This window comes from Hippocampus guttulatus, chromosome 5 (genome assembly GCF_054856545.1).
Source record: "Hippocampus guttulatus isolate MCC_2025c chromosome 5, RoL_Hgut_1.0, whole genome shotgun sequence".
NCBI lineage: Eukaryota > Metazoa > Chordata > Actinopteri > Syngnathiformes > Syngnathidae > Hippocampus > Hippocampus guttulatus.
Genome location: NC_141265.1, coordinates 8,459,877 through 8,478,285, shown reverse-complemented (window position 1 = coordinate 8,478,285; position 18,409 = coordinate 8,459,877). Strand labels below are relative to the sequence as shown.

The 18,409-nt window shown below is 41.3% G+C and overlaps 2 protein-coding genes across 9 annotated transcripts; one reads left to right on the top strand and one right to left on the bottom strand.

Annotated features, from left to right (window-relative positions):
- Window positions 1-2,238: 2,238 nt before the first annotated feature.
- On the bottom strand, window positions 2,239-13,056 carry ankrd39 (ankyrin repeat domain 39). 8 transcript variants are annotated; one of them, XM_086110573.1, is made up of 6 exons: window positions 12,243-13,056; window positions 10,017-10,061; window positions 9,829-9,931; window positions 9,648-9,751; window positions 9,363-9,566; window positions 2,239-3,250 (listed from the first exon to the last, which is right to left on the bottom strand). In XM_086110573.1, the coding sequence occupies exons 1-6, from the start codon at window positions 12,261-12,263 to the stop codon at window positions 3,155-3,157; spliced, it is 573 nt and encodes a 190-aa protein (XP_085966699.1). In that variant the 5' UTR covers window positions 12,264-13,056; the 3' UTR covers window positions 2,239-3,154. The 8 variants fall into 8 exon arrangements, with proteins under 8 accessions (XP_085966699.1, XP_085966698.1, XP_085966697.1 ...); XM_086110572.1 differs by lacking the exon at window positions 2,239-3,250 and adding an exon at window positions 8,581-9,258; XM_086110571.1 differs by lacking the exon at window positions 2,239-3,250 and adding an exon at window positions 8,581-9,258 and having other exon boundaries at window positions 9,363-9,751; window positions 9,829-9,936.
- Window positions 10,667-17,535, top strand: kctd9a (potassium channel tetramerization domain containing 9a). Its single transcript, XM_086110564.1, has 12 exons — window positions 10,667-10,814; window positions 11,046-11,167; window positions 11,242-11,285; window positions 11,362-11,458; window positions 11,554-11,612; window positions 11,716-11,844; window positions 12,135-12,202; window positions 12,283-12,378; window positions 13,049-13,198; window positions 13,439-13,544; window positions 13,627-13,760; window positions 14,859-17,535. Exons 1-12 carry the CDS (start codon window positions 10,767-10,769, stop codon window positions 14,973-14,975), a joined length of 1,170 nt encoding a protein of 389 aa, XP_085966690.1. The 5' UTR covers window positions 10,667-10,766; the 3' UTR covers window positions 14,976-17,535.
- Window positions 17,536-18,409: the final 874 nt, after the last annotated feature.

The following is an 18,409-nucleotide window of genomic DNA, read 5'->3' as shown; positions in this document are numbered from 1 at the left end:
CTCCCATCTCTCCTCGACTAGGCCCTGAACACGCTGTCTGCACAGGGTAATATCATCACCTTCTGGACATAATGACCTAACTCATTTTTTGAATGAAACCTAAGCCAAATACTGATTATTACCGGTAATACTTTCATTGCAGGGATATACTTGAATGAGCTATTTAACCAAGGATGTGGCCAATTTTAATAGGTGGCCACAATCCTGAGATGCCTTCTTTTGTCAAAATATGACATATGTCATTATCTTAAGAGGGTGAGAATATGCTGCCTTACTGTGATGTGCAGCCATGGTGTTTAGACGTACTTGGCTGAAACCAGTATATGGCTGGCGTCAGGCTGGGCCAGTCTTGGGGCACCCACCAAGATGCTTGTGCCCCAAATACATCTCCAACGACCAAGTGAACGAGGCATGTTCACAAATAGCTTCACTTTGCCACATCTAATATGGCTGCAGTGTTGACGTACTCAATAAGGCATTTATGTGCATTTACTGTACAAAGTAAATGTCGTCTATGATACTTGCCAGTGGATGTCGCTAAGGGCAACATTCAAAATTATATGGATTGGGAGTGCTACATGAATATATACAAATAAATAGAACAAAGTCTGGAGGGTATTAATAATAATTGGACCCCCCCCCCCCATTTCGTTTGCCCCCCTTAAGGCTGGGCTCTGAATTTACATGACCATAATCATTTATCATATTTGATGTTTTGTGTTATGCTTTCTCCTTCATAAATGTGGGAAAGAAACTGGATAAAAATATACATACAGTGTGATTTTTCTTGCCTAGAATGGACTCAACAAACATCACATCAAACATCTGATCCTCGAATCACCCTTTGAGGGTAATGAGTGTAAGCAGATGCTGAAATAAATCTTCACTGAATGTGGTGAGCATTGGTGTGAATAATTCTGAGTAATGTGTTTCGCCTGCACAAATCCTCAGCAACTTCCTGTTCAAAGCAACAATGAAATAAGCTTTCTTGGGCTGGCGGACAGATCTCATGCTTTGGCATCATTTCAAACACTATCACAAGTTTGGAAGACATCTACCAAGTCTGATCAAAACAAACTTTTGACCGGTGCCTTTCTAAAACTTTGACTTCATGTCACAGATTACAAATGATTGATTGCTATAAATCACATGAAGTCCTGCTCAGTGCTATAATCAGAAAACAATGGAACATATGTGAATTTTAACATGTGGCATCTTTTCATCATGTGCACAACATTCACCCTGTGTAATCTCGATGACGTCCATAAATTGAGGTAACTTGTTTGGGTTGCACTACAGATGTTACATGCTGTATTTCTTTTTGAAAATGGGACATTACAAAGAATGTCATTGACCCCGTGCTGTCTTTGACTTTGGCACTCACAAAACAAGGTGTGATACTACTAGACACCTTCTTCCAGACCTTTTGAGAGTCTCGTTTCAAATTCTATCATCCAAGTATGAGTAAAATACGGAAATTGTGTGTTTTGGCACAGATGTATTGCCTTAACATCATCATGAGGTTATCAGGAAGTCATTTCAACTGGCAAAAACATATTGCAACATGTTTTTTTCCACTGGTGATTATGTTGGCGAATGTTGGATTTATTTATTGTGAAAAACCAGCCTAAAACTTACATCTGCATGGCAGAAGACCAAAATGCTAGTTATTGTTTGTCTAAATTTGTGACTGCTCAAAGGCATTCTCTCTTTGTCCTCTTCAACAATTTCCATAATCTGTGCCAGCCATTTTCAGACCCTTAGTTACACTAACTGATGGGGGGAAAAGAAATTGAAAAAATATTATTAAAATTCCTAGGACTGAATGTGTGGTGTCTGAAAAGACATATAAATGAAGTATTTGGGAGTGAATGGGTTGTAAAATACACATTTCAGTGCAAACAGTGCAGTTAACCATATTGCAGTGGGAGCAAACAAACCAAAGACAAAAGAAGCATGTTTATTGGTGTAACGAAAGAGAATGATAGTGAAAATTGTGCACTTTTGTTCAACCGCATTTTAAAAACTTCAGAACAAAATGGTTCTGCTGCTCTTTGTGGGTGTGAGACATTGTAAAAAGACAAGACGACGCACATGGTTAAATAATAAAACAATAGAATTGTTTTTTATTTGATGAAGATCAGTCACAAGGCGACGTCTGATATTTGATTTGAAATGTGGAAAATGGTGGAAAATTCATTTCACACAAGGAGACAAGGAAAGGAGACGAGTAAATAATTGGTGATATTTTTTTATTACAACACACTGCGTTTGGCAATTGAAATACGGTCCAAAACGTGTTTGGAGCTTTTACTTTTCAAAAGTTTGTACATTTGACCACATTGCCAATGAATAGTAGCCATGTGGACAGTGCTATGGTATATTTGAAGTCGAGTGAATTTCTGCTTTCCCAACAAAAGCTCTCTATTTCAGGATGAGGTGGGGCATTTCTCGGGCACCGCTCACTCCTTTCCTGTTTCGTAAAATATGCCAGACACTGTTAAAGGCCAAGAATACTTTATGCAAAAGTAATCCAAAGGCAAATTTGACCGCAGATCACCCCGAAAGTAAGCGAAAGAGAACCAAGCAACAGGTAGTGCGAACAATATCTGTCGTCAGGATGCTTTGCATCGTCATTTTCCTAGCAGCTTCCTCATCGCCCCAAAAGGATGCCTCATTGTCCGCCCTTGTGTTTGCATTGCATTGTTAAATGGGCAAGTACAAATGTCCTCCTTTTATGCACAGTGCCCTCACCCCGGTCTTCCAATCCGTTGCTTGAGCTCAATCCTCATCCATCCATCAGCAGTGGCCCTGTCCTACGCAGCCCAAAGGCTCACCACCCCCAGCTTGGTCTTTGACACAACGCTGTTGTGGTTTTCCGGGTCTTTATGCTGCCTGTTGTTTGAGGCAGATTGAAGACCCTTTGTGTGCGTCCGCCCCTGTCCTGAGTGGCCGGGAGGAACCAGTTGGGTTGCAAGTGGAGAGACAGGAATGCGCATATGAATGGACCAGTGTGTGTCGGGCACCTGCTGATATGGGGACGACGTGCCTGTATATTCTTCTTCTTCATCAGCGTAACCAACTTGTTCAATTATACGCACGGCGCAATGTTCTTTGGTGGTTCACCCTCATCACAGTACTGAATTGTCTTATGTCATTTGTAGTTGTGTAGTTGCGGTTGCAGATGTACAGTCTGGTCCATAAATTGTGGGGCATTGATGAAATCCAAACATTTGGGCTCCAAACAGCACTATAGTGGATTGGAAATGAAACAAACAAGATGTGCTTTACCTTCACTTTTCGTCTGAAGGTATTTACATACAAACCAACTGCATGATAGATAAAAGGAATTACAACAGTTTTATATGTATCCCTCCCGCTTTTTACTAGAGCAAAAGTAATGGGAGATATTAACAATCATAAATCCAACTGCACATTTTTATGCTTGGTTGCAAATCCTTTGCATTCACTCATAGCAGGGGTAGGGAGGGAACTCTGGTTCCCCGAGAGCCATATCCTGCCTGTTTTCGATCCCTCCCTTCTCCAACACACCTGATTTAATTGTTCATGATCGTTTCAGGCCTGTACCGGGCTTGCTGACGAGCTGATCATATGAATCTGGTGTTTTGGAGTAGGGAGGGATCTAAAACAGGCAGGATATGGCTCTCGAGGAACTGGAGTTCCGTACCCGAGTTATAGCCAGATGTCTGGAACAAAGAGCCATCACAAGATGCTGGATTTTATTCCTGGTGATGCATTGCCAACGTCTTTAGTTTCTCCTTTTTCTCGTGGAATTTTCCCTTCAGTTTTGTCTTCAGCAAGTAAAATGCATGCTCAATCCGATTCAGGTCAGGTGATTGACTTGGCCATTGCATAACTTTCCACTTCTTTGCCTTAAAGAAATATTCTTAAGGTCATTGTCCATCTGCACTGTGAAGCGCTTTCCAATGAATCCTGAAGCATTTGGCCGAATATTAGCAAATGATATTGCCTGAAACACTTCTGAATTCATCCTGCTGCTTTCATTGGCAACTCTCCGCGACCCTGTTCAGGATAAGAAATGTTGAAAATGGATGGATGTTGTAAGTCCTGCACTGTTCAACTGAGTTTGATGTACAAAGTAAATATCCTCAAATTAAATCAGAGTTTGTCAACAAATCCCCTACTATGCTTTATACAGTAGGACTCTATGATTGGTTCACGAATGGTTTTGATAACATGGGCTCATGAGGGACATGATGACAATGTGAGAAATATTGGTTTTTAGCAGCACTCGATTTTAAGGGACTGTAACTGTAGCTCACTCATCTGGATGCATTGTCCCACTGACACACTACCCCCATATCACTCTATACTGTATTAAAAAAGGTGGTGGGAGGTGTTTTGGGATCAAGAGTGAAGTTGTACTTTTATGTGTTATAGATGGTATGCTGTAATTGCTGTTTTCTGCACAATGAAAGGGCCCTTGAAGCTGAATGCTGCAATCATTAATGAAAGCTGTGTGATAGATCAGTCTGCATGGGGGTATGTTATTTCGGAGTGCCGGCGAAGGGCCCGCTCTCATGCTATCAACTCAACATCTCCCCATCTGTGTACATGGAGCACCTCAAACATAACGTTGTATGATGGATTTGGAAAGGAAAAATCCGTAAAACCACGTTTGAATACAAAGACCAAGTATCGGATTGTACGGCGTATACTTTTGCCAAGTTCCTTAGATTTGGAAAGCAGTTTCCAACAGCCATCTGCTGCATGTGATGGGATGTAGATATATGATCCCAAAAGACTCATTATTGTCCTCTGACTCATATGGTATAGTTTATGACTTGTTTGTCTGGCCCTGCTTTTGAGGAGATTACATCTCCATAATCAATAAAAACAAACCATCCACCCAAGGCAAGTAATCAGCCCAATGTAAAAAGTCAAAAGAAAAATAAACTCCCCTCTCGAACATACCCACAACAAAACCACCAGCACATTGACTGCAAGTGTATTCCTCAAGAAACCCATTTGTGATTTAAAAAAAAGAAAAGAAATGTCTTGGTGTGGTTACATTTTGTTGTCTATCTTCTGGTTGTCATTTTAGACCGCAAGATGATGAAGGGCCCGATGATCTGTTAAGCAGTTTCTGGACTTATGACTCCTATCACCTGCTTACCTAGCGAGTGGAAGACGTGTGCAACACTTCAAACAGGAGATAACAAATTACCTTCAAGAGGATCCAAATTGGATTATATATGCATCATCTCTCAGAAGCAGCTCCCACAGATTTGATTAAATCCATACAGCCCCTCGCCCAGCACCCAGACTCCCACTTCTACTTCTCTAATGCAGATGCGACGACATGCGTGGGACAGACCTCCATGCCAGTCTCTAATACTGAACCCTTATTGTGTTCCCATCTGCCAGCTTTTTACCTGATTACGGCTACCTCAGGCGAGCACAGGCAGGTCCAGCTCTGCCAGGGCAGCTGGGAGGCTGGAGACTGGCATACGTTTAGCACTTAGCAGAGCATCCTCGTATCACGGAAAATAAGATTAATGCCATGCACAGTGGCATAGTGCTGAGGCTTTTTAAGTAGACAAAGTAATCTTCATCTCTAAACTGTTAAAACGTAGAAACACAGTCATTTGCCACCTCATCCTGTTTTAGAAAAAAAAGACACAAGTCCAAATCCACCCCAGAATTACAAACAGACCACCATCTATTTCTGATGAAAATAACAACTATTCCTGCTTAAACTTGGGCTCATTATGGTGGAAGTGGGTTCCCGGGCCAGGAAGTTTTCATTGCTTTCCAAATAAATCTCACTAAACAGAGGCGTAATCCAAATTCCCCATCTTGTGGAGCCCTCACTCTGCTCCACACAACATGAAAGCTCTGAAAGAGCCAAAGGCATAAAAATCACACCGTTTCATTCTTGACGTCCCAAAGAGCGACGTTCCAACAGATGAGGATGAGTTAGAAGCAGGTAATTGAAAGTAATGTGTGTGAAAGAATAATTTTGGACGGTTTTAACAAGACATACAGTATTTTATTTTATGCTTTTGAACATGCAGTACCTCGACCGAGAGGGTCGTTACCTCCACTACTTTCAAATCTAACCCTGATGGCAGTAGCACCTGGCATAACATCAACCGACATGTGTTCCAGTCAAAACCACATAGTTAATTGAAAAAGAAAAAAATTGCCATTTCTTCAAAACGTTATGAATGCCGAATGAATGATTTACAGATTCAGGTGGAAAAAGGCTCACTCATTCAAGTTGGATGATCGTGCTCCTTGGCTGTGTGTGAGGAAGAATTCGTCACTGAGAGTAAACAGCACTCTTGGCAAAGTGCTCTGAGTTAAACACCCCCAATACCGCCCCATCTGCCCCCCCAACACCCCATCTCCTTATGCTGTGTGGCGTCAGCTGCAATGAACTCCAGATGTGGCCTGGCACCCATCCAGTCTCTGCACTGGATATGGTTTAGAAGGTCGTTTAGAAACACCACCCACCGGCCGACCCAATGAAAGTTGCTCGGATTTAAGAGAGCAGTTCCTGTCGGTGTTTGTATTTTTGTGCAATGCACTGTAGGGAAGGTATTTGTCTCCAACATGTGCAGGTTTTTCTGACTCAAATGGAATTCAATTAGAATAAGTATGAGATTTTTCCCATCTGTTTTCGTATACAAAAAGACCAAAGTATTGCCAGTTTTCTCTTCTTTGTACCCCTCTCCCCGCATACTTATTCTGTCCAGATGAAAACAAACATGTTATTGTTTGTCAGATGCACAGAGACTGAAAAAAAAATGCTACAGCATACTCACTTCATATTTTGTTATCAACATATTATTTTCATAATGACAAGAGGGGGGAAAAACTGTGGGTGTGAATAAGCACCAATTGCGTTCAACAAAACAATTTTTTCCATTGCCAAACAGCGGCTGAAGCGGCATTTAGCGTGTCACCATTTTCTCACTAAATATAGTTCTAGAGGTGCTATATTGACGTGAAATTTTCACCAGATGATTGGGAACAACCCAAGTAATAAGCAGTCTTCCAATCCTGAAGGTTCCACGGCTTTATTTCTGGACCATGAGTTTAAATTCTTTCCATAGATTTTTGAGTGGATTAAAGTCGGGTTGGGCCATTTTAACTGCTTTCTTTTCGTATTTTTTTTCTTTGAAACCAATTCGGAATTTCCATGCCATTATGTTTTGGATCATTATCCTGCTGAAATGTCCACCTTGGTTTCATTTTCATCATCCTCATAGATGGCATCAGATTTGTGTCAGAAAAAATTTGGTACATTTGCAGGTCCATCCGTTTTTCAATCATGTGAAGTTTACCAGTATCATATGCTAAAAAAGCATCCCCACAACATCATGTTCCCACCTCTGAACTGCACTGTTCGTGTGGTGTTTTTAGAATGACATGCACTGCCTTTTCTCCTCCAAATGCGAGGTGCATTATGCCAACAGTTCCATTTCTCTCTCATCAGACCAGACTACAATCTCCAAGTATTTAAATGTCTTGTCCAAATGTTTTCAGCAAACTTTAAACAAGCTTTGACATGTTTTTGGGGTTTTGTTTCCAAAGCAATGGGGTCTTGTATGGTGAGCTGCATAGAGGCATGGCAGCGTAGTGCAAAGCTCACCGTTTTGTGACAATACCTGCGAATTCAAGATGAGATTAAAGAAAAACCTTTATTTGTCTTTTTAAAACTCTATCTGTAGTCCTTGGCTCTTGGACAACTCTTCTGATTATTCTTTGCACTCCACAGTTAGAAATCTTGTGAGGAGCACCTGGTCGAGGCAAATTTATTTATGTAAATTTATGTAACATGGCCCCAACTATTCTCCCTGGAACACTTAGAAGCTTAAATATGTGCCCGTAATCAATGGTGTTGTTATATCTTGCAACAATTAGTTTGCTGTGGTCTTCAGACATCTTTTTGCTCTTACCCATCTTGAAATGTGTCTTGACTCACACCTCGGCAATGAAACCTTTTTGTAGGTAACCTTTTAGGACTGAACCAACCCTTATTCGTTTTCCTTTCTTTGCATGTTGTTTGGGTTGTTCCCAACATCTGGAGAAAAAAATCATGTCAGTAGCACCTTTGGAAATATACTGTATTTAGGGAGAAAAATGGTGACATGTTAAATGCTTACTTCAGCCGGGGTATGTGGCCCAGCCTGTTTGCAAGGCCATTTAAAAAACATAAGGTTAAAATTAGAGAATCATGGCTGGCAAGTGACAAAATAAATAAGGCATGTAAGTTTTGCTACCATGGAAAGACCCAAGTGTTAAAAGTCAAATGGAAAATAAGTGTCAGCCTACAATATGGCTTTTTCAAATGTTGCTGTTTAGTCACCTTCCCTATGTAAGGCAATGTGTTAAAATTAACTGTGGCAGCTACTCTGACTTTTTATGGTCTTTCAGACTGACAGACGGCTAGTTTTCTAAACATAAGCAGGAAGGATGAATGAGGTCACTTCACATGGTTGGCTGAAAGCACAAGTCAGTCCATTTAGTTGATAGCTCCCCCTGCTGACTGGCATAATGCTGCCAGCCAAAAGGAACCATACTCATAAATGTAAACACACAGGAACGCATTTAATTGCTAAATGTGAGGTTCTGTACGTTTTATAAATGTAACAATAGATCCTTGAGTATAGCGTATGCACTGTATAGTGGGATCATATCAAACATAGTCAAACTGTACTTTACATCATTCATACCTTCACATTTTTATGGTCAGATTTATTTAGGCACAATAACACTATTTTTTGCATCATAGTGAAAGTTTGTGAGTGATGGGCAAATTAAGTTGTAAAGCGCTGACCCACTTTGACGAATTGTTTCGAAAATAGGTTCAGTACTTGAAGCTTCAGTTGTAGTGACCCCTTCTGGCGCAAAGCAAGTCTGCAATGATCCTACACCAAAAAACAGAGAAAAAGAACACCAAGGACTGGTTCCTGGGGTAGTCCGTGTTCTGCTTCCTACGCATGTCATGGCAGTTTTGAGCGAGCCACAGAACCTTCACTTGGTCTGGGGCTGTCCGAGAGTGCCTGACCTCAGTTTGAAGATTTGTTGTATCGGTGGTATTCAACTATCCATGTATTTTTACAGGAATCCTTTCAGAAGCTTCTGCAAATGTTCTTGAGGGGCCATGTGGTAGGGTAGCTGAAGCCTTTTGTTCTTCTGGGTGCAAAGTGCGGGACAGGCTTCAAGAAGTAGCTGACACACCTTTTCATGACCTTGTTCTGCAGCCTGACCAAGCATTTTATATCACAACAGAAGCAAGCGAGAACAGTTGAAAGAAAATGAGAAGTTTTGGTGTTGCCCAACACATTACTTTGGCAGGAATAGCTTACCTTGTGTAGAGGAGACGCACCGTCATCATCAGAGCTCATTGGATCAGCTTTATGGAGCAGCAGCAATCTAATGACATCCACATGACCGCAGAATGCTGCCCGATGGAGGGGCGTGGCACCACCTGGGGTCCGAGGAGATGCACAAGCACCGTTTTCAAGAAGAAACTCACATACAGTGAGATGACCGCTGCGACTTGCATAGTGCTGAGACAAAATGAAACACATTAGATTCATATAACAGGAATGATCCAACGTGATGATGGCACATCTTCTTTGGGGACTTACTAGAGCTGTATATCCGGCTGAGTCCCTGAGGTTTGGATGGGTGCCCTTTTGGATCATCGACTGAACCCGCTTCAAGTCTCCATCCATGGCGGCAGACCAGATACCTGCACGTAATAAGATTTGGATATTCACCTAATAGACAATTTCTACTCAAACGTCTCAAAAGTAAAACGATACAAACCTCGTTCAAAGTCCATCTCACTCATTGTCTGGTGAACACTGGCAGAGACAGGAAGGGTGCAGCACGAGCAACAGTGTTCTCCATCAGAAGCCATTGAGTACGTCTGCACTGACAAGAAAATAAAATTCAATCATCATCATTGAAGCCTTGAACCAATTTATAAAGACAAAAATTGCCTAGGCTCTTACCAGTTTGGTTAGAAAACTTGCGGTGCACTGGAGTAACAGGTCGGCCTTCCAGATTTACACAATCAAAAACATGAAGAGTAAATTTGATGCACAATATACAGTGAAGCGAATTTTAATCATGGTTTGAAATTTAGTTAATGAATTATTTAGCTCTTATTTGTAAATACTGCGACTGACCAGCGACCAGTACAGGGTGTAGTCTGCTTTTTCCGACCGAAGTCAGATGGGAGAAGCTCCGGTAACCCCGGAAAAGGTGCTCAGATTCAGCGGTCTTGAAAGTTTATGGATTATTTGTAAATACAGTAAACACAAAACTGAGTCGATTCAACGTCGCTACCTGGTACGTCACCAAAGACGTAACCAACGTATTGTCGTCAGATGTGGCTTAACCAATCGCAGTGCACCAGTTAGAAGACACCTTCAATGTACTATAAAACGGTTGTTTTTTTAAATATATAATTTTATATAAAGACAACCTCAGTGCTTTGTGGTCACATTTAATATTAACCATAGGTGATTTTCTATAAAATGACCACAATTTTATCATATGAATGTTTCAAACATTATACTTTTATGAATGTATTTTAATTTTGCATTAATTCAAGATTTCAGTGAAGGCACCGTCAGTCTCGTGTTATTGACTGTTTTATCGCTAGCTAGCAGGCTTGACATACGATACGTGTCAGCTGGCAGTCACGAAGTTGTTTTTAAAATTCCGACAACGTACTTATCTATAACCAAAGAGCAATAATGAGAAGAGTCACGTTATTCGTTAACGGGACATCTAAAAATGGCAAGGTAAGCAAAAACTCTACGCCCTGATGTGCGAGGATGACTGGCCTTCTATATTTAACTGTCCTTTTTTAATTGGTTTTCATAACTTTGACGCTTAAGTCATCTGTTTTCATTCATTCACCGATTTAAGGTTCCTTCGTGTACTGTACCTTACATGCATCTGTGCATTACCATTTTGTTTCAAAAAAAGACTAACACCAAAATAAACACAGTAAATGCATTTTCTCTGCTCAGGTTGTAGCAGTGTATGGGTCTCTGTCTGACTTACTATCAGTTGCCAGCAATAAATTAGGAGTAAAAGCATCCTGTTTATATAATGGCAGGGGAGGTCTCATCGATGACATTGCCCTAATTAGGTAAGTGCACACAACAAAGTATGTAAATAGTCTTCTTGACTTGCTTCTAAATGGTCTTGCCTTGGTTGCAATAGAGATGATGACGTGCTGTATGTCTCAGAAGGTGATCCATTTATTGGTGAGTTTAGCCATATTTACAGCTTGTGTCTTGAAATACCTGAACCTTAAAGACAATCACTTGTATATACTCACAGAATTTCAAAATGAAGTCAAAGTTGGATCTGATCAACAAGGTGCTCACACTGACTGGTTGACCCTGAATATTGGTGGTCGTCTCTTCACCACTACCAGGTATGTTACACACAATCTTAAATTGTTAAAGTTTACCCTTTCATACACACTCTCATTTGTATTGTTTGTATCCCTTTACTAAATGTGTCTATTAGGAGTACGCTGGTCAGCAAGGAGCCAGAGAGTATGCTTGCACACATGTTTCGAGAGAAAGGTACATTGGTGCATTAAAGCCACCCAAATCTGTTTCAAATTAGTTTCAATGTGAGCCTTGTTTGAAGTTGATTTACCGTACTAATTTTGTGTCTTTTCTGCAGATGTGTGGGGAAACAAGCAAGATGAACATGGGGCCTATCTCATTGACCGCAGCCCTGAATACTTTGAGCCGATTCTTAATTATTTGAGGCATGGCCAGCTCATTATCAATGAGGGCATAAATATAAGAGGTAAGGATAAGTTTATAATGATTTATTTTAAAAAAGTAAGTTAGCCTAACCTACTGTATAAAGCCCAAATATTTCTGTCTGATATATCTGATATTGTTTATTGTAATACAGATTAATTTATTGTTTGTGTTTGTTAAAAAAATACGTGGGAAGAGGACCTTAAGACGATGTGCGCCTATAAAAATCGCACTCACAGTTTTGGGGTGGGGAGAGAATTGCAAGTAGATAATCTTTCAAAATCATTCAACCTTAATTTGTAGATATGAGCAGTGGCGTAATGTGTCTTCCAGGTGTTCTTGAGGAGGCTCGATTTTTTGGAATTGAGCAACTTGCCGATCAGTTGGAATTGGTCATTAAGGTATTATTTGACGTTATCAAGAAGTGTTGTTATGTCCCACCTGTGTGCGCTGACCTGTCATTTATGCACCGTGATACCAGAACTCACAGCCGCCTGAGGACCATTCTCCCATTTCCCGCAAGGAGTTTGTGCGTTTTCTTTTGGCAACACCCACAAAGTCAGAGCTCCGTTGCCAGGTAGTTCCATTTAAAAAACAACAACACACACACGCACACAATGAACTTAGTTTCAGAAACATCAAATGTATCCCACAGATCTGTTCAAGAAATATGATTTTGTCCATCTCAGACCTGTGGTTATGTGTCATAGAAACTCATACATTTAAAAGTTATGAATGGAGCAAGGAGAGTAAATATTTATGTATGAACCACTACATAAAACACAGACGAGCTATGACTTTGACCACATGCTCAACACAAAATCTATGTTCTGTCTTCACGAAGATATTAATGTTCCGTTTTGATTGAAAGTGTAAGTGGTATTCATTAACTAAACTTCATTGCTATGGTTGTATTTTGCAATGCTGTAGAACTGTACTGCATCATATGTAGCATTATTAGGAATATTTATGACTGTCATGAAATGTTGAGACTATTAAACATTCATTATGTGTTTATTGAGGCAATATTTGATACAGGTAGTGGCCCGATTTTATATTAAGCTTTGGTTATAATTGTGGAGCCGTTTGGTGTGGCTTGTAACATGTCTTCGAATTTCCCAAAATGTTGTATTTTGTTGTATTTAATTGCATACTTAAGACAGATGACCAAAGTGCATTATATATTTTTTCAAACATTTGATGCGATGTTGCGTGTGTATGATATATCCTCTCGTTTACTATTTTAGGGTCTTAATTTCAGTGGCGCGGATCTGTCCCGGCTTGATTTGCGCTACATCAATTTCAAAATGGCCAATCTAAGCCGCTGCAATCTGACACACGCCAACCTGTGTTGCTCCAATCTGGAGCGGGCCGATCTGTCTGGCGCCAACCTGGATGTGAGTCCGTCTTTTTTACCATCTCTTCTCCAAGATTCGCCAAGTGTCACTTGGGATTTGATGACGATAGTTCGCATTCCCTGCGTTTGGCTGGCGACCAGTCCAAAGTGTACGACACCTCTCGCCCAAAGTCACCCAATTAAGCACATTACAAGCACACACAGGAATATTTTACAAGTGGGAACTAATCTTTACATTTGCCATGAAACACGCCGATTCTGAATGCTTGGTCTCTCAAAGGGTGCTAACTTACAAGGTGTGAAGATGCTCTGCTCCAATGCAGAGGGGGCCTCTCTGAAAGGATGCAACTTTGAAGATCCCTCTGGGCTGAAGGCCAACCTGGAAGGTAATCCTTCACACATCCGTAACCAAGCCAGCTGTGCTCGCCTCTTTGTGGTTTTGTTACGAGTCGTTATCATTGCAAATAGGAGCAAACCTGAAAGGAGTTGACATGGAAGGAAGTCAAATGACCGGCATTAACCTGCGGGTGGCCACTCTGAAAAATGCAAAGCTTAAAAACTGCAACCTGCGGGGCGCCACATTAGCAGGGACGGATCTTGAGGTGAGATGTGGTCATCAGAGCGATTAACACTGAACAAATCAATAATGTAACTCTTTTCTTTTTTTTTAAGTTTCAATCAAGCAGCGGAAGTGGTCAACCTGTAATTTGTTTAGTCTGTTCATATTTGAAACAGGGTTTTGTTTTGTTTTTTGCCCACGATCCTTTCCAAGGTCCGAAACTTTTATGAACCGTATGGGCAATTTTTAAGTAACATTTCAACATTCTTAACTGCCATGTTTAAGTAATGAATTTCTGTTGAGTCAAAGGTCAGATGAGCATCATGAACTATATCAGTGTTGAAAGAAGTAAGTCACTGTAAAACATAACCCAACTTTCGTGTCATCCAAGGCCATTTGACTCCCAAGGCTCCAGTGTAGGCAATGTTCCAACAAAAAAGTGCTGTAATTGTTGTCACAACATACCTGATAAACCTGGAAAAAAAGTGCATTCCATCATCACACAAGTGTCCACTCTGAAACCCACTCACATTTTACAGAACAAGCCGGACAAGTAATTGGTTCCCCACAGATCTACTGTCCCATCTGTTTGACCATCGTTTTAACAGGAGAGCCGCCTTGATCAAAGATGAACCCCTTCATCCTCTCCATCCTTCATTCTGTCTCCTCCCATCAGGCAGGAGAAGTCCCACTGGCCAGAAAAACATGCCATTAAAATTTTTTATTTATTTCAACCGCGGTGACAGCCCTTAGGGAGGAGGAATTCAAAAATTTAGTAACCCGATAATTAATTGCAGCCAGTCCTTTACTTATAAGTATCAATTCATATGGTTGGGGTTTTTTTTCCTTAAATATGTTTTCTTATTTTTTCTGTGCACTTTTGTTGAGGTCCTTACAAATAGCCTATATTAGGTAAAGTGCATTATCTCAATGGAATAATCAACAAACAAGTCAAATTTGGTGGTTGATTATGAAAACACTACTTTTTATTTCACCTTTGTGTTGGAAGCACAGCATATGAGCCAAGGAAGAACGATTTAATTTGATTGTGGCTTGCTGAATCCCTTTTCACATCACAGCAAGGATTCTTCTCATTTTTTTTGTATCCCAATGGTCTGTGTATAACTGCTTCCTTGTGCAGAACTGTGACCTGTCTGGCTGTGATCTACAAGAGGCTAACCTGAGGGGGTCCAATGTAAAAGGAGCCATTTTTGAAGAGATGCTGACGCCGCTGCATATGTCACAGAGTGTTAGATAACTCAGCCACTGACGGATCCTTTAATCACTCGTCGACTGCAGACTCCGACGGTATTTTCCATCAGTCTCAATACCTGCATTTAGCGCAGGTTCCTGACATTTTATCCATCTCATGATAGCTTTAAATAGCACTCTATTTATCCTGCGTTGTTTTGGATGTATTTTAATGTCTGTTTATCCACCATCGATGCATCCATCCTCTTCCGCTTATCCGAGGTCGGGTGGCAACAGTTTAAGCAGGGACGTCCAAACTGAAACAGGTCGTCCACCTACGGAACAGCGCATACAGGATGAAAACCACACTGCTCCTCCTGAATTTCCCAACCCACCCTCCACTGATTAGACCTTACCAGGGAGGCTGAGGCGTGAGATTCCTTTGTAGTTGAAACACACCCTCCGGTCCCCCTTCTTAAAAAGAGGGACCACCAACCACCCAGCCTACCAGTCCAGAGGCATTTTCCTCAAGGGCCACACAGTGTTGCAGAGATTTGTCAATCAGAAGCGCCCCATACCATCTAGAGACTTTGGGAACTCTGGACAGATCTCCTCCACCCTCCACACTCTGCCACAAAGGAGCTTTTTCACCACCTCGGTGACTTCATACCCAGAGATAGCAGATTCCACCTCAGAGAACCCGGACTCTGCTTTCTCTTGGGAACACATGTCAGGGGAATTGAGGTCTTTGAAGTATTATCTCCAGCAATTCTCAAGGAAGGATTAGTCTTGCTGTTTGGTGCGTAGGCACCAACAACCGACAGGACCTGTCCTGCCACCCAAACACTGAGGGAGGCTATCCTCATCTATCGGGGTGAACTCCAATGTACAGGCACTGACCCCGCTGAGTAATAAGTATGTCCACACCTGCTCCGCACCTCTCACCGTTATCTTCAGAGTGGAATAGAGTCCAACCCCTCTCGAGAGAGCCCCACCACAGCCCAAGATGTATGTGAGCAAGACTATATCACAACTTCTCAACATCATCAAGCTCAAGCTCTTTTCCTGCCAGAGAAGTGGCATTCCATGTCCCTAGAGCCACTTCCTGTCTCCTCTGCACATCTGACCCTCTTAGGTCCTTGGCCCCTGTCAGAGGCGGTGAGCCTTTGGGAAGGGAGACCCATGTTGCCTCATTGAGGTGTGTCCAGCACAGGCCTGGCCATCAGGCGCTCGCCAATGAGCTCCACCTCCAGGCCTGGCTCCAGAGGTGGGCCCTGGTCACCTTGCGTCCAGGCAAGAGAAAAAGAAGTCCAAATGTTTTCCTCATCATCAGGGGTTCTTGAGCTTTGCTTTGTCTGGTACCACACCTGGCACCCGTTGCGCATAGGTAACTTTGCTGCTAGGATCAGTGGGACACACAAACCCATCCAACACGATTAGGTAACGACTTATGGAGGAGTTGTTCAGCCGCATATAAAACAAAATAATGTCTTTAATGTATGTTGAAGTGTCTGAATGCAATAGAGTGAATACAATCATTTGGTGTTTGGCACAATTATTTATCTCTATATATACTGTATGTCGAGTATTTTGCATTCATTTAACTGATTAAGTAAGGTGTTCACACCAGACATTGGTTGCAGTTCCTGAATGCTGCTTTCGAAGAATCAGTAGTGGTCTCTCTTACAAATGACTGTGTGTCTTTGCTTTTCTCCAAAAGTCACTTTGGCCTCATACAACGCTTTATATATGTAAGCCAAAGCCACAGGAGAGCAGTGTCATCGGTCAAAGTGCTGTGAAACTATGCGACTAGGTAGACGTCAACACAGCTCAGGTATGCAATACATAGTTTGCAGCTGTCACTGTTCTCTTTCCCGACAGTCTGTATTTTGTGCTCAAAATATGTCTGCATTCTTGTTCCTGTGCTCTGTGAATCTACCTCTTTGTGATCCATTTGCATGTATTCAACTGTGGCGCTGCATACTAAAATGTTCATGTAGGTCAGAGTCACATCTTACCTTTCGAGTTAAGAGCGACGAAATATTTATCTTGTTTTGCCGAAAGGTTTTAGTCACATGTTCATGATCATTGTTGTTGGTAATTCTCGATGTATAATCATGTAATCATGCTTTGAACCTATTTGCACAAGGAAACGTATATCTTTTCACTTCCAAAAATGTCATTTGTGTATTCCTATGTATATTGAATCCAGTGCTTCCAAAACTTTCCAAAAAGATTGTAAATAGGTTTAGGGAGAGGTTCTTTTGTCAAGGAACAATCTTCTTGCTGCACTGTGTCTGTCTGCATGTGCTTCTCTGTCTTTGACCGGTGAAAAACATTTAGCTGTAGCTGAGGGCTGCTCTGATGCAATACTTTTTACTCTGTTTAACAGAAGGTACCAAGCTTGTGAGAGTGATTGATGAAGGCAATGTTGGCGTATCACACCGTTGGTGTGAAACTCAAAGGAAGTGATCTGGTTATTTATTTTAAAACGTATTGTGAATGCAATATGGGGCAATGGTAGTTTTGTTTTGATTTGATCTCCTTGTCCATGTTTATTGCACTTGACCGTGGAAATTCTTTTCCATTATATGACTGTTACAAATAAACATATTGAAAGAAAATAATTCCTGTTTGTCCTGTTTGTGTCTCAAAAATATAGAATATTGTAGAAAAGCTGAAAATAATCCCCATAATTTATTACATAGGAACTCAAACCAAGTATTGACTGTCTATGAATGAACAATTTTGATCATAAGAATAATTTTGAGTGTTTCCTGTGCATTATCCTAATTCCGCACAATGGTTAGTTTGATTTTTTTTAAAGATGTAAACTAGGTGGCACGGTGGTCAACTGATAAGTGTGTCCACCTCACAGTGTGAGGTGCAGGGTTCGATTTCGGCTGCGGCCTTCCTTTGTGGAGTTTGTGTGTTCTCCCCGTGCCTAGGTGGGGTTTCTCCGGGTACTCCGGTTCCTCCCACAGTCCAAAAACATGCATGGCAGGTTAATGGAACACTCTAAATTGTCCCTAGGTGTGATTGTGAGTGTCGATGGTTGTTCATCTGTGTGTGCCCTGCGAATGGCTGGCGACCAGTTGAGGGTGTACGCCACCTATTGCCCGAAAACAGCTAGGAGAAGCTCCAGCACACCAGCGACCTTTGTGAGGATAAGCGGATTAGAAAATGGATGGAAGATGTAAACTATAATCATCCAAATTAAATAAAACAGAATAAAATGTAATACGGCATTTCACTCTAGTGAATCTGTATAATGAGTTTTACTTTTTGAGTAGGATTGCTGAACAAAAAAAATCCACATTTTTAAATGCTGTTCTAATTATGGAGATGCACATGTACGTCTTTTTTTTAAGAGCACATTAATCTTTTTGCTCACCCTGAAGGTCATGGCTGCTTAATCCCACTTTGAGACCCCCCTGCAGTGAAATGAATGGATTTTGCAAGGATAGAAAACCAAATATATACCTTGGATGAAACTGCAGT